Source organism: Thunnus albacares, chromosome 20, assembly GCF_914725855.1.
Source record: "Thunnus albacares chromosome 20, fThuAlb1.1, whole genome shotgun sequence".
Lineage (NCBI taxonomy): Eukaryota > Metazoa > Chordata > Actinopteri > Scombriformes > Scombridae > Thunnus > Thunnus albacares.
Window position 1 is genome coordinate 25509033 of NC_058125.1, and position 16250 is coordinate 25525282.

At 39.2% G+C, this 16250-nt stretch overlaps 1 protein-coding gene across 1 annotated transcript; it reads right to left on the minus strand.

Annotated features, from left to right (window-relative positions):
* Positions 1–710: 710 nt before the first annotated feature.
* oxld1 (oxidoreductase-like domain containing 1) lies at positions 711–4002 on the minus strand. The gene is made up of 2 exons (XM_044338615.1): positions 3785–4002; positions 711–1925 (listed from the first exon to the last, which is right to left on the minus strand). Exons 1-2 carry the CDS (start codon positions 3848–3850, stop codon positions 1536–1538), a joined length of 456 nt encoding a protein of 151 aa, XP_044194550.1. The 5' UTR covers positions 3851–4002; the 3' UTR covers positions 711–1535.
* Between the last annotated feature and the right edge of the window lie 12248 nt (positions 4003–16250).

The window sequence follows — 16250 nt, forward strand, 5'->3', positions numbered from 1 at the left end:
CACAATTTAAATAAACTCTTAAATATAATGAAGCAAATCAAAGTAAAGACATAAAAATAGACTTTAAGCACTTCAAGCTTCAAACTGATTGATAAAAAAAAATTGTGCAAATCACCTTCATGACTAAAAGAACATGACAATGAATCAATTATGTGTATAAATTATACAGATCACTGAATCAAACTGTAAAAAGTGAGACCTTCAGCAAGGAATTGTCTTATATTGAATATATATCTGATGCCACTTCTCTGTAGGAGTATTATAATGCACACATTAACAAACTACAGCAAGGATCAATCTGACAGTAATCTAGGGCTGCAACAACTAGTCGATTATCAATTATTCAGGCAAAGGAAAATTAATCAACAACTATTTTTCAAGCAGAAATGCAAAAGATCAGTGGTTCCAGCACATCAGATGTGAGGATTTGCTGCGTCTCTTTTAGACTGTTGGTCGAACACACAGAGACATCTGAAGAGGTCACACTGGCCTCTGGTGAACTTTTTTTTTTTTTTTACTAATTTTTGACATTTCATAAACAAAATGTCAGAAGGTTAATTGATAATGAAAATAATTGTTAGTTGCAGCCCTACAAACAATTCAAGTATTTCTTAGGTGTAACAGGTTGGGCTTGTTGGTTTTGTTCTGAGTAGAAACTAAAAGGATCATTCAAGTTTCAAACATACTGTAGGACTTAATTTCATAGTTCATTTCTATCAGTGATAATATCATTGTACTACACGTTAATTGCTGAGAAGATCATGTGGTTGATAAGATTTTAAAAATTTCCAGCTACCTTAATAAAAGGAGGAGGGAGTGAAAACGTGGAGGTGAAATGGGTGAGCGGAGTGAGTTATAAAGTGCTTAAAGGTGCAATATGTAAGATTGGCCACCTGGCCCCCAAACAAATAGGGGGCAGCGTATCATCACGGAGACATTAGAGAGAGAGAGAGAGAGAATTACCAAAGTGCAGCACCGATCAGTTCACTGGGTCATGTAGCTGAGATGATCAGCAGCGGCATCTCCGACAACGTCAGAGCAAATTTCCAAATAGGCGTCATTTGGATAAGCTGACCAAATACTGGGAATCTAAATGTTTACTTTCTCGCCCGCAAAAAATACTGAAACTTAATAAAATGACATATTAACAGTCCTGCAGCGTAACTTGCAGCAGCACCATTGCTGCCGTGACGGCTCAGGGCGGCGCTAATTCTTCTTCCTCTCATGTTGGACTGAGGACGCTACAGTGACTCACTATCGCCTCTTGAGGTACAAAGTGGTGTTACAAGACCGGACGGCCCGGTGCTAGCTGGTTAGCACGCTAACTTCAGTAGATATCTCTGCAACACAATACATAGACGTCTTTGACAGAACATCAAAACTGTTATTTCTTCACATTATGTTATTTCTGATATTTTTTGTTAATTTTTGAATGTTTTAAACTAAGATTCTGGCCAAATCTTACATGCACCTTTAAACTCAGTCAGTGACATGTTTTTACATAAAAAATACTCGTAAACATGTCGACATATCAGTCACGTCTTCTTCAGGAGCCTAATCTCCATCTTTAGGTAGGTTTTAAGGTTCTCGTCAAGGACGTTTTCCTCGATAGCGGCGAGCGCGCGGTCGCCGCCGTCGTGGTAGTACTCCAACAGCTGCTCTGCGTGTTCGATCCACACGCAGTTATGACAGCCGCTCATGCAGCAGTGTGTGGGAGCGGGCGGTGGACCCTGCTCGGGGGACCAAGCAGAGGTGCCGCGACTGGGCTCTGCGTCGGTGCACTCAGACGAGTCCGTTAGCGCGGGAGGGGCAGGTGAATGCGGTCCAGCAGACAGGCTGCGAACAGTCCCGCTGTGCAGACTTCTACTCCACAACTGCTGACGGCCACGACATCTCCTCGTGTGTAGCAGGGAGAAGACGCACAGCTGAAAAACAGAAGAATATATCTGTTGGAGCTTTGTTTAGATGTAATTATAGTGTGGTGGTTTTATTTCCAGACAATCCTTTTATATTCTACAAAATTTTCTTTTTAATAAGCTCAATAAAATTGTGTCAATCAACTAATTTAAGTGGCGTTTTCATAATTAAACTTTCAACACCTCTGGCTTCTTTGCCTGTTTGTATTTACCTATTCTAACTTTTGGTTCTGTTCGTTATTCAGATATTTTTTTATATATGGAAATCAGAGAGAACAGCAAACAACAATTCTTATTTAAGATAATGTGTTTGTCGTTTTAAGGCAACACTGAGGCAGACAACACAGGATGAGGAAATAATTCAGACGTGTAAATTAAGTGAGACAGTTTGGTGACAAGGGGCCCGAGTAATAGCACAGCTAAATGGGATGCAGACCTTATTGTCATTATTAATTTAAGGCTACAATGATTATTTTCATACTCGATTAATCTGCAGAGCATTTTCTCAGTTAATCGATGAATTGTTTGGTCTATAAAATATCAGAAAATAGTGAAAAATTCCCATCACATTTTCTCAGAGTTCATTCAGTTTACAGTGATGCAGCATATCCTCACACTGGTGAAGCTGCTACCTGAGAATTTTAAGGCATTTGTGGCACTAAAATGATTAAATAATTATCAAAATAGCAGGTGATTCTCCCCCCCCCCCGCATCTAATTGATTAATTGACTAATCTTTGCTGCTCTAGATACAAAAATGTGCACTGAGACAGATCTATTACATACAGCTCAGGACACGTCAAGTCTTTTTTTTTAAATCCTAAATAGAGATGATATTTTTCCAGTTTCTACTTTTCATGTAACATCATCAATTTTATGTTGACAAAATATGTTGATGTTTAAATTTCACAGCAACATCCTTTTAAATGTCTTAAAGCTGCAATGATTAATCAGAAAATTAACTGCCAACTAATTTGATAACTGATTAATCATTTAGAGTCATTATGTAAGAAAAAATGGCAACATTCTCTGGTTCCAGCTTCTAAAATATGAATATTTTCTGGTTTATTTAGTCCTCTATGACAGTAAACTTATTATGTTTGGGTTATGGACAAAAAATTTGAGGTTGATTGACAATTTACACCATTTTCTGACACTTCATAGATTGAGTCAAATCAAGTTTATTTTTAAAGCACATTTAAAAACAACCAGAGTTGACCAAAGTGCTGTACAATAAAATAACTAAAATAAAATAAAATTACATGGTAACGGCAAAAAAGGAAAAGACATAACATAACAATACTATCCCATAAGCATACACAAATAAATAAGTAGTAGTGCAACATAAAGCCTTAAAGACATTCAAAGGCCTGAGAAACAAATAACATCGATTAATCGAGAAAATAATCGAAAGATTAACCAACAATGAAAATACCAGTTAGATGCAGCTCTTGTTTAAAAACGGCTGATAGCGTTACATAAGAGGTACAAACTGGGACTAATGTTAGAGGTAATCAAGACTCTAATCTGAATGTCACCGGAAATTTAAGATTATGATGCTCCGATAGTTAAACTCGCAAACTGACATTTTGTGGGTAAATTTAATAACTTTAGAAAGGATGTGATTTCTTCTCTGGCAACGAGCTTCAGCTCAAGCTAACTTTCATAATCTCAGTGGTACGTAACTACATGGAGCTCTGTCTCAGAAATGTAACTCAAAATATAATCGACACTTTCCGCTATAATATAACCCATCATGTGTATTTATTTTTAAATAAACCAACAGAGCTGAACAAAGTAAAGGTTAGGCCAAAGTCATCCAACGTTTGGTATCTTAGCAGCTACGCTAATGTTAGCTAAGCTACCAACCTTTTGTACTGACACCGACGACCTCACCGCATTTACACCCGAACACAGCATCGTCGGCACAAACATTAAGCTTTGTTATGTGTCTAAATAATTCATTTTCTCGGGAATTGCGGGTTGACAAAGATAACTTCTCCCTCCAGGGATAAGATCCACGGCTCCCGGCAGCTTGCTATGTAGTTGCGTCACTTCATTTTCTCCTGAACTGTGACCTCGGTGTGGGATTGTAAACAAAGGCGTTGATTGGCCGAGAGAAAATAATATGACCAATCAACGGAAACTTTTCTGTATTTGAACCAATGGAAAGCGTTGAACAGCCTCTGGGCGGGACCATAAGCCACGGGTTGCATTTACAGCCTCTGTCCAGCAGGTGTCAGTATTTTATATGTATGTAAGACCTAAAGATGCAATAAAAAGGTGGTATAATGATGTAACACAGAGAAACAGAAGAGAGAAACACCTCTATACATATATTACTAAGTTTTATTTATGTATTTTTAAACCAAATAATATATCTACCTATGTCTTTATAATTATTCTAATATTTTATGATGTATAACATTTTAATACATATAATTTGTCTTAGGCTATAATAAAGAATATATTATATGACAGTGAGCGTTTTTTTCTCAGTGGAAGCGGCTGTAGCTCTGAGGGCAGCACAGACCCTAGACTCCTTTCAAACAGGCTTAAAACCTTTTTATTCATGAAGGCTTTTTCATCTTATCTCATGTAATTTTCTTCATGTTATATGTTTTTAATGCTGTAGCACTTTGAAATTCACTGCGAATGAAAAGTGCAGTACAAATTAAATGCGTTTATTGTTGTTATTATTATTATGTTTTCATATAGTTGTTGATGCATCACTTTACAAGCCCAGCTAATTGCTCTGAAGTATACTATTTACAGCTGAGTGACTGCATGTTGCCTAATCAGTGCCATTTCTGTTGCTAAGACTGAGCAACACAATTTCTGTTTAGCTGTAAAGATCAGCACTTTGATATGACTTACCACGTGTTTGTTAACAAGTGAGATTCTGGGCTTATTTGTTTTGTGCCCACAATTTCTTTTATAATGTTCTTTTGTATGACTATGACAAAAAGGCTATGATACAGTATGTCTTTTCTCCTCACAGTTATTTGTCCTCTGTGTCACTCGCCATATTTTGGCCTTTTCTGTTTGTGATACCATGATCAGAAGCACTGGAGGACAGAGGAGTGGATTTGAGTCACATGACCTGGACTTGAGTCACAAATCAGCACCAAAACTCTTTAACGTGTCTTGCCTTTTGACCCTTAATGATTTCATACTCCCATCAAGCTCAAACATAAAAAATGTATATTATACTGCAGCAGCCAATCACATTGTGTGAGCAGGAAGGACAGGTATGTTTTGCAGTACCGACCAGCAGACAAACAAAACGTGAGACCTCTATTACGTAATAAAACGTTGAATGTAAAGACTGTGGTCAAAAAAAAAAAGGATCCATTTACTTTTAACACATTTAAAAAAGTACCTTACTGTTAGAATACTGTTAATATTTAAATTAAAAACGGCATTAAATTTGTAGAGGGGCATATGAAGAGTTTCTTAGGGACCTGAAACACAACCTTTAACTTGTAACTTGCAAAACAATGCCTTTGTCCCACCTCTGGTAGATGAAATCGATCTCCTAGTGTCTCATGCACCTGTAAGGAAGCTGGAGTCATATTTAGATTACATAATATAAGCAGAAACCATTATTAAAGGCTTAAAAATCTCCTCGAGGTTCTTTCACTGACCTATTTTGATGAATTATGTTTCACCGCGCTCAAAGAGCATTACAACCACAAGAAAGCAGATTTGGTCAGTTAAACGGCTCCTTTATGGTCATGAGTGAAAATAAACCCTCTTTTGATAGTGTTTCTTTGTGTGACTGTGGTTCAACACAATACTTTCCATACCCTGCCACTTGTTTGACCCATTCACTGATGCGTGAGGAGATGTGTGTGTGTGTTTAGTATAAGGAAGAGAAGCAATGTGAGTCTGAGGTCCCCACAGACATCAGTGTTTGCAAGCCACATCCATGGTAACGTTGGGTGGAAACACAGCAGCTGCTCGGCCTGGCATGAGATACCAGGTGTGTGGTGGGGCATGTTATCTCACCAGGGGCCTGAATCACAATATGACTATATCCCAAGGAGAGGCTCTCCCACAGTCACAGTCACGCTTCATAGAAACTCAGACCTTTATTCAAACACATGAAGCTAACCGCACTTAAAACGCTGCTGGTATTCTTCTGAAAGAACAGTTGGATCACAAATAGACTACAGAAGGTATTTGTGTGCACAGACATCAGTTTTAATATCAACAATGACTCAGACATTCAGACTATTATTCAGTGGCTTTATCATTATCATAATAAAATCCATTCCACAGAGGATTTTGTTATCATGAGGTGTGTCAATCTATTATATCGTAAATGTGACATATCAGATAAACTGTGATGTGATAAGTGTGCAAACCATAGGATTACATTTTATACCCATGTATCTGTTTTTTTGTTTTTGATAGCAACAGTAGATTACTAGATAGGCAGAAAGACAGTTAAGGTGCCGTAAAACCAAGACGACGAGCTGAAAGACAATGAAACTCTCTGTCGAGCTGAGGGGAGCTGCAGAGTCTTTGTAGGTTTGTCACTACGAGCGACACCTCTCACATTACTCATACTCATTTGATCCACTCTTAATATACAGTAGAAATATTGTATCGGAGCAGTGCAATAAGCTAACACAACACTGACATATTATCACCTTATAAAGTTGATATGATGAACGTGTTAGTTAACAGTCGCCTGTTTCTGGCCACCTGATGACTGTAAGTCCACTGTTCACTCTCTTTTATTTATGTTTTTGCTCTCTACTAACTCCTGAGGGAAATATCTGGCTCTCTAGCTGCTAAATGCTCCACTATGTTCACCAGCTAGTCGCTATCTTTGTCTGTCTGCCATTTGGTGCTGAGCAGGTAGTGTACAGTGGGTTTATCAGGGCTTTTTTTTTAACTGAAAATTGCCGCCAGCTGTGGCTAGAAATGTGGTTGATGAGAGCGTTGAGACGGAACCAAAAGCAGTAAAACTACAGGATGTGACATCAAATCAATGAGCAGAAAGATGCTAAAACGCTCCGCAGAGCTGAGAGCAACTGCAGAGTATTTTTCTGCAGGTTTGTCACTATTAGTTCAAATTAGATGTAATCATTTGATCAATTGTTACTATAAAATATTGATTAGTGCAGTTTTAAAGGGGAATACCACTGATTTTACATCGTGTTGGGGAGTACTACTATATATGTGTAAAAAGTAGTATAAAGTATTTTGTGGCTCCAGAGGGAGTGTCACTTGAGTCAGCGTCCGTTAAAGACTACAAGTTTGACACACCCAAATCTCTAAACCAACTGTCTGCAGTCAAGCTGCATTGTGGGTAATTTAGTTGCTGATTGATCAATCTGTGGAGTACTCTTTTAAGTAACATTTTGCAACACTTCTACTTGTAATGAAATATCTTTTACATGGTGATATTGCTACTTAACTAAAGGATGTTAATACTTTCTCCACTAACAGTTTTTATATGTACAGGGTATAATGACGTACACTAAAGACATTTAACGCTAGCTAACACAATCACAGACAGCGAATGTTTGCTTTTCACATCATGTCAATAAGAGGTTGCTTTTCACTTACATTGTGATTTAATATAGCTCATGATTAAGATGACCTCAGAGTGTTCAGTGTCAGTTTGTGAGTGTCAACTCAGAGTTTCTTAGGCATGTCAGGTATGTGAGCAAAGAGGAGGCTGAGGGGTCCATTTTCTCCAAGACTGCCACTAGCCTCTCCTCACAAACAGTCCCCCCACCCTCAGCCCCGCTACTGGATTAGGTTTCTCTCAACACCTTTTCCCTTGGAAATCCTGGAGCCGAGACCCCGCTTTACCTCCGGCAGGCATTTCCTGAGGGGCCCGTTTTCCTTGCAGATTGAGGGAAAGATAGATTAAGTAGGGCACATGACAAACAGCTAAAGACGCTGAGGGGAAGGAGGCTATTTTTGATAAAGTTTGATGCTTTTGAAACATTTCACATGACCCAGTGGTTCCCAAAGTAACTCCCACGGGTTCTCAGGGAATTACCAAAGGCCTCGTAAAGTTGTGTTACGGACATCTGCATAAAAATAATGTTGTATGTATAAGAAGGTGATTTTCCTAATTTTAAATTCCTACTCATACTGCTTGCAAACTCTGGTCAGCTCACAGTTTCATTTTACAATGTCAGCATCAAGATGTGTTTTTTTTTAAAGTTTGGGGTGGTATTGGCACTATTACAGTAAACAACAACAACAACAACAACAACAACAACACACACAGACACACACACACTCCCTCACTCTCTCTCTCACTCTCTCTCTCACTCTCACACGCACACAGCTCTGGCTGCAGGCATTCTGCAGGAGCTGATGGATTAGCTTCATCACTGATAATCCTGGTGAAACCCTGCATGCACAAAAGCCCTGGCAGTATTTCTAACAACTTGTTGCACAATCTACAACAGTGTGTTGCTCCACTATATGGGAACAATTTTCCAGGAATGCAACACAAACAAAGATAAAAAAAAAGAAGGAATTTTAGAAATGCATCAATGTAAAACAATGGTACGTGCTAATAATCAAATCTGACAAAAGTCATGTTTACTCTCTGTTGAAGGGTTTAGCAGATGGCTGAACAGAGTTGGGTTATCTGGACTGTAATACACCTCTGATACGGTAGTGGTGCCTGAATTAGGAAGTTTTTCTAGTTACAGCTGTGTCAACAGTCTGGGCAAACAGCTTCCCTCAAGTTCTCCAAAACAGAGAAAAATGGCAACAAGGTATTTTCTGTTCCACTGCACACTCTCTAAATGACACCTCAGACTTTGCTGTAATGCACCAACAGTGGCGTTTCTGATAATGAAGCGTGTTTTCCATTTGTGGATCTGAGAGGATGAGCTGAGAATCTGACAGCCTGTGTTAAAAAAAGGTAGCAGGGAGGTGTTTTGGTGCTCAGGTGTCCGTCCTCAAGGTCTTCCTGGCCGACTCACAACACCAGCTTTGTTCTGAGTGCACAAAGACCACACTGTTCATTTACCCAGAGCGTACGGCGGCCGTGCCACTGCTCCAAAATGACAGGTCAATGACACACCTCAAATGGTAACATGTCAGAATTGGCAGGAACATGTTTGTGTTTGGTCAAGAGGCCGAAACAGGAGACTGGATGGAGTTAACTAAGACAACAAACAAAACAGAAACAGTTAAACTGATGTTAAATAATTAAATAAATGAATATCAGTTTGTTACCAGAAAGAATACATTAAAAATTTCTGCACTCTTCATAGATAGATAGCAAGGTAGCTAGCACCAATAACATAGATAGATAGATAGATAGATAGATGGCTTTTTAAAATTCTTTTTGCTGTTGAAAAGTGACCTCTAGAAGTCATTGGATAAATGTCAAGGGTCGTGAGATGATTAACTGGCAAGAAAAACAGAAAAATATTACTATAATATTTATGCATCACTAAATTATGTTGTTTTTCCAGACTGTGTTCTAAGCTTGTGAATTTCTGTTTGATGCGGTCTCCTCAAGTCTCCAAAAATACAAACAAATCACTCAATGTGAAAAATTACTCCTTGGCTAACTAGTCACAACTCATAGACTGCATTCAGAAAATAGCCCTGCGTTTCAACAGTGCAAGGGTCTGTGGTGGTGGGGGCATATTGTTTAAGTACTGGTAAGAAATATGATCCAGGAAGTCCAGCTGTAGCTACAGATGAATGCGTTTTTAGGTTTATCAGAAACTAACACAAAACTAAATTCTCAGGATTTTCCATCCATGGAAAGTTAGTACGGTGGAAAATATTTAATCTTTCTTCACAACAATCGCAACGTAAACAGCAGAAACACAGCACCTTGCCAGAAGACGTCATGTGAACCAACTTTTTTGGCAGACGACCCTGTGTTGTTTTGGCACCTACGCTTATCAGTGTACTGCCCCCATTCAAATGAATGAGAGGGTTTTTGCACGCAAGGCTCAAGTTGGTCTGAACAGGGCCATAGACAAGGGGTTTACAAGGAGACATTGCTCTGTTTTAAGAGGTTACAAGCCAAAACCGTTGGGAACCACTACTAACATACCTGATCTCACCAGAAATGGTCAAAGACGTTTAAAACCTTGCATTAAAATGCGTTTTGGGTGATCAGATTACAGTCAGATAGCGTTTGACCACATGAACATACAGGTGTAAATGCACCCAAGAAGCATTGAGGACGGATCGTAATCTGATTGGCCAAACCACCTCCGGAGGTGGCCAGGGACGCATTGTGACGACATTGAACAAAAGTGTAAATGCAATTGCGTTGTCAATCCATATACAACAACTAAGTGGGCAGAAAAACGTAATCACATGCAACTGTTCCAAACCAGCAAGGTAGCAGCCATTAGCCAGTTAGCAAGCTAAGCTACTAGCAAGAAAGCAGCAAGACAGCTATGGAAAGAAAGATATATTCAAGACACTCGTGGATGCAGTCAATACAAGACCAAGTGTCAGCTTCTTCTCCCATTTCAAAAAGTAAGCAAAAGTCATACAATAGCATAGCTTCATAGATGGCTACCATCTTTTTGTTGTTGTTGTTGTTCTTTTGGACCCGCACAAACGAAAGGAGGATGTAACGCTCAGTTGTTTGAGTTGGACAGAGTGATCGGATCTCAATGTGGACACTTGAGACACATATTAATACCAGATGTTAATGTAATCAGGTTAAATCATAGCTAGAGACAATCTGGACATGAGACGCATTCTGATGCAAGGTGTAAAGGGGGCCGTAATGAAATTCATTCATGCCAGCTACATGCAGCTTCTACAGCCTCCTGCTCTCTTTGTTCTTTAAGAAGTCAGCAATGTCAAGACTCTTTACAATTGGTCAGCAGTGCAAATTTCACCAAAAACTCTTTACGAAAAGCTTTTACCTATGAAGAAATCCACTGATCATGGCAATACCATTGAAAGAATGGTTCTGTTTTAAATTTTGGTCCAAAGTTTCAAAAATTCTTCTAAATACCAGATGATGCAACCTCAAAAGTGAACTGCATTCTTTTGCTGTATCTCTGTAGACGTCTTATACTCAAAACGTTGTTACATTTTTGAGGAGGACCAGCCACACTAGCTATAGCAGCTCAAACATAGACTCTGTAGTTATGCTGTAACATGTTATCGCACAACTTATGCAAATTATGTTGCATAACATTGGATGTATATGAAAACTTTAGGAACCAAACTGTCCAGCCAATCACCTCACTTTGAGTTTCCCCTGAATACAGTTCAGGTCAAGCTGCTAGTAAATCATTCTTTAGTTTGTTGGCGAGGTCACATGAAGGTTGAGTAACAGCAATTGAAGAGGCCTGAATGCACAGTGTGTTTCTGTCAAGTTAGTAAAGGTACACAGTGGCCCTGGATGTTAAGACCTCAGTCACTAAACACCTTCATCGCTCAAACCTTTGTCACCGTCCAGTTGTTCTGTATAGTAGCAGAGTTCATGAACAACAGACTGGTTTACTGTCTGGAATAGTTTTAAAAAGATCTGTATAACACAAGCAAATTTATGATTATAACAGTTTATATTTTATACTTGCAACAAGGCAGAACCAGAACAGTCGAGGGCTGTGAATGTGGCTTTTAATATAAACTCATCGATGGTTTAGAGGTCTGCTGCAGTTTGCTGAGGCGTGGGGGTGAGGCCAGCAGGGTTTGGATGGAGGGGGCTGCACACTGGGAGGGAGGTAGGGGTTATTTTGGACAGACAGAGGTGCTTTGACTCAGGCTATGGAGTGCCAGAGCTCTGGGCTCAGGTTTGGCTGGTTTCTGCCAACCATGCTGGGCTGAGCTTATCAGTCAGTGCCCTGCTGGGATAAATAAGAGGTGAAGCAAAAGGGAAAATAACAAACTTTAACCAACCAATTTTACTTAAGTGTGTTTCCACAGAGCAGGTTTAAAGGCAGTTTTAATTTGAGTATTTTTAAACTGCACTAATCTATATTTTTATATCAACAATGGATCGATTGACTACATAGGGGTCGCTTGTAGTGATGAACATTCAGAGAATTATCAGCTGACTCTGCAGTTCCCCTCAGCTCTACAGAGTGTTATAATCTCTTTCAGCTCATGTTTTTTTTTTTTTTTACATTCCGAAACTTTACTTTTTTAGTTCAGTCTTGTTGCTCTTGTCAGCTTCACTTCAACACCAGCAGACAGTTGTTTTTAAAGTCTAAAAAACCCACCTGCTCAGCACCAAACGGCAGCCAGACGCAGCAACTAGCTGGTGAACATAGTGGAGCATTTAGCAGCCAAAGAGCCAGATATTTCCTTCAGGGGTTAATAGAGAGCAAAAACAGAGCTAAAAGAGAGTGAATACTGCATTTACATTCATCAGGTAGCCACATAATATAATTCTGCTGTGTATAAAGTGTTTTATCCATTTGTTGGGACTATAGGTACAAATTAGCTGTTGAGCCAACCCTGGCACATTTACATTGTTAAAATGTCAGTGTTGATGAATGTGCGCTGTCATCGATAAATACACAAATAAATAAAAATGACAAGGATAACCTGCCCTCAAGTGGCCAAAAAATGAATAAATGCAGCTTTACATTAATCTTAAAGGACCAGTGTGTAGGATTTAGCGGTGAGGTTGCAACAAACTGAACACCTCCCCTTCCCCTTCCAAGCGTGTAGGAGAACCTACGGTGGCCGCAAAACTCGTGAAAAACACGAAAGGTCCTCTCTGGAGCCAGTGTTTGGTTCTGGGCTACTGTAGCAACATGGCGGTGCAACATGGTGGGCTCCGTGGAGGAGGACCCGCTCCCTATGTAGATATAAAAGGCTCATTTTAAGGTAACAAAAAGGTGATTATACACTAATTAAAACATAATTATGAATATTTTATTCCATTTCTGCCAAGTCTGTTCCACTAGGTGCCACTAAATTCTGCACACTGCACCTTTAATACTTTTACTTAACCACTTTTCATAGGTATATAATTAAAATGAAACTAAGTCTAATTATGTCCATAATTTATGACCATGATCAGGTTTTATATGTCAACAGTTGTGACCAATCCAGCCTCAGCGTGAGTCCTCCTTCTCAGATTGTTTTTTTTTAAACATTTGTTAAATAGAATGAAAAGGTAAATGCATCTATTATAGTTATTCACAAGAAAGGAAGCCTAAAATATCATGATTGTGTAGCAGAAATATGTTTCTTCTATATACGACCACCTGTTGTCATGTGACCAAAGGCCCGTACTTTTAATCAGAATCAGAATCAATCAGCTTTATTGGCCAAATATGTTTGGCCACACACAAAGAATGTGAGTCCAGTTTCCAGGGATCACATGATGACAACTAAGCTATCTCCATGACAACTGAGCAACTCCCCCATCTGCTGAGGACGTCCACAACATGTGGTTGAAAGCCTCGCAAAAAGCTAGTAAGTTTTTTTTGCTTTGCAATCATGTTCATCATCATCATGTCACGATCCAAGTGACATAATATATGTACGTCTATCCTGTCAGACTTTTAGTTTAATATTTTTACAGTGTAATACTGCAATTTTTGCTCAAGCATGAGATGTGAGTACATCCTCCGCTATTGGCAAACTGTACATGCATTGAAATAAAATTTAAAAAATGTGTTTGAATTGGTTATCAGCCTTTCCAATGCAGCACCTGGCAACAGTGTTATGTCTCACTTAATACTAAATGACACTGGCTTTCATGCTGTGTAAACATCTTCACCTACTGTACATTATGTCCTCTGTGCTGAGCTAATCTCAGCAGCATTTATGGATATTAAACGATCCATGACAGTTTTTCCTCTTGTCATTTTGTTCAGCAGTGCATTGACAGTTCACTGCAGTTCATGCCCTGGCTCGATCACATGCTGTGTTTGTGTGTGTGTGTGTTTGTGTTTTATTAACTGATTGGACAAACAGCTCGCTGCTCCAGATATCTGTGCTATCAGCAGGATGGAGGCGCTGCCTTCCAGCACCAATTAGCGCACAATGAGACATCTCTTACCTTCATGATACCTCTGTTCCAGGAAGCTGCACTGGACAAACACCCTCATCATTCTACGGTAATATCAAATAACACGCTGAGGTTTACTGTAAATGTTGAAAAGATGACACAGGTTTCAATCTAGTTTTAAGACACCATCACATATTTACATTGTAATCATATTATACTCAAAAAATGTTTTCACACATCAGATACCTCGTGCACATTTAGGCTATACCTTTCAGTACACTGTTGTGCCACAGTAAACAGACTTTTAATAATGTGGTGTACTATGTCTTGATCGGGGGTAAGCAGCTCATTAGCTACATTTGACATCACACATTGGTTTGTGGACTGCTGTTTCGGCATCTTGGATTTTTTGAGCCAGAAGTGACCGTATGTGAACGAAAGGCTGGAGCTGACCCTAGCTGCTAGCTTGGTTAGCACGGCGCATTTACAATCTATAGTTAACTGTGATAATGCTAATGCTGACATTCGCTAGTGAAAAACACACTTAAAACCATTAAAAACAAAATGTACTGAACAGCCAACTCCATTAGAAGGTCTTTTATCACAACGAAATGCTGAACAAGGCTTTTTTACGCAACGAAAATGTTACAGTTAACTTTCATGAACTGAAAACTGTGAAAACAGAACACTGTGAAATAGCAGCAGCTACGCCTATAGCTACTCTGTGAATCTGGGGTTACGCCATGGTTACGTTACGTAATCAACAATGTCTCTGTGGTAGCAACTTGTCAATCACAAGGTAGCCACGCCCTAAAGCATACCCTGCTTTATTGTCTATTTTACTCAAAATGGGACCAGAATTTACAAAATGAACATCATGCTGTATTGAAGAAGACTTGAAACTAGCGATTGAGACCATAAACTCATTAGGAAACTGTTCACTGAGGTAGTGAATTAAGTGAGAAGAAGGGTCATTTTCTGTTGGCCATTAGAAAGAATCAAGGTTTAAGGCACCTCCGCATTAGCTTCACTTTTCAGACCAGGAGCGACACGCTGCAGGGTGATGGAGGAGGAATTGTTCATGTAAAGACAATTTTTTCAACTTGCAGTGCACTTAAGGGGGAAATATCATGGTTTTTGTGATTTTCTGTTATTTATATACTGTTATAATGTCAGATATCTGACATTATAACAGATTCCAAGCCCCTTTGCCACATCCAAGACCAAAGGGCACTCAGCTAACCAATCAGATCCATTTTCAACTCAAGCTACAATAAACTGCCCTTAACCATTCCTGCGTCTCCTGGTCTGTGTGTGTATTTGGGTCCTAACTGTTATAACAGACAGTCAACATGTTATACATTATGTCATGAATAACAGTCTCTATAATTTTCTGTGGCTCCATCAGACAGTATGGAGCATTTTGGCATTTGGAGGAGGAAGTCATACAGTATCAATTTCAACAAATCCTAAAATAAAGAGCTGCAGGTCCTCTTTTGACTTTCAAATTTTACGTTTTACCTTCTACATAATAAATTGAGGAGCAACTAACAACTTGACATTATCACACAAGTAGAGAGATCCTTCCACTGGACATAAAAGGTGAAAAAGACAAAGCATATTGTTGCATATTCCATTCATCTTCTCACATCTCTTATCTGGTCTGCAGCAGTAGTTTTTGTAGCATTTATCCTGCTCCGTCTATCATGTGAAAGTGATAAAAACACATGTGATGGCAGGGCCTGCTGAGCCTAAAATAAACCCGGTGATGTAGCCTCATTTCACCTCCTCGGGAGACTCGGAGGTTATCAGGCCGCAGCAGTTGGATCAGTTATAAATCACAGTTCACCTTCTCGACCACAGCTGACTGTTACCACAGCAGCAAGCAGCCTGATCCAGTTCAGTGCAGACAACATGAAACATGAGCATGGGGGGAGGTGGAGTCGAGATCTGTGTGTTTGTATGGTCAGATGGATCCGTGTCAGAAGATTACATAAGAGTTGGCAGCAACTAATAATAGTAACTGTCGGTAATTGTAATAGCTTGAATAAAAATGTGCCTCTAAATGGGTCAAATAAAACAGAATCAAAAACACTGCTGGTCATTAAATCGTATTATGTTATTTTATCAGAAAATTATAACCTCAGAAAGATAATGCCTCTTGTGTGTTTGTGTAGTCTGACTTCTTTCCAGGTCTCTGCTGTACAGAGGAGGTTTTGTGCAGGTCTTGGCAGCACCGGGAAGTTATTTGACGTCCTTTCTGATTCACAGTCCAAACACATTTACACTTTGCCTGAAACTTATATTACTGCATATTTATTTAATGTTATACTTTATGTACTTTATATTATATTACACTTTTAATTTACTTAACATTGTAACTGTGTG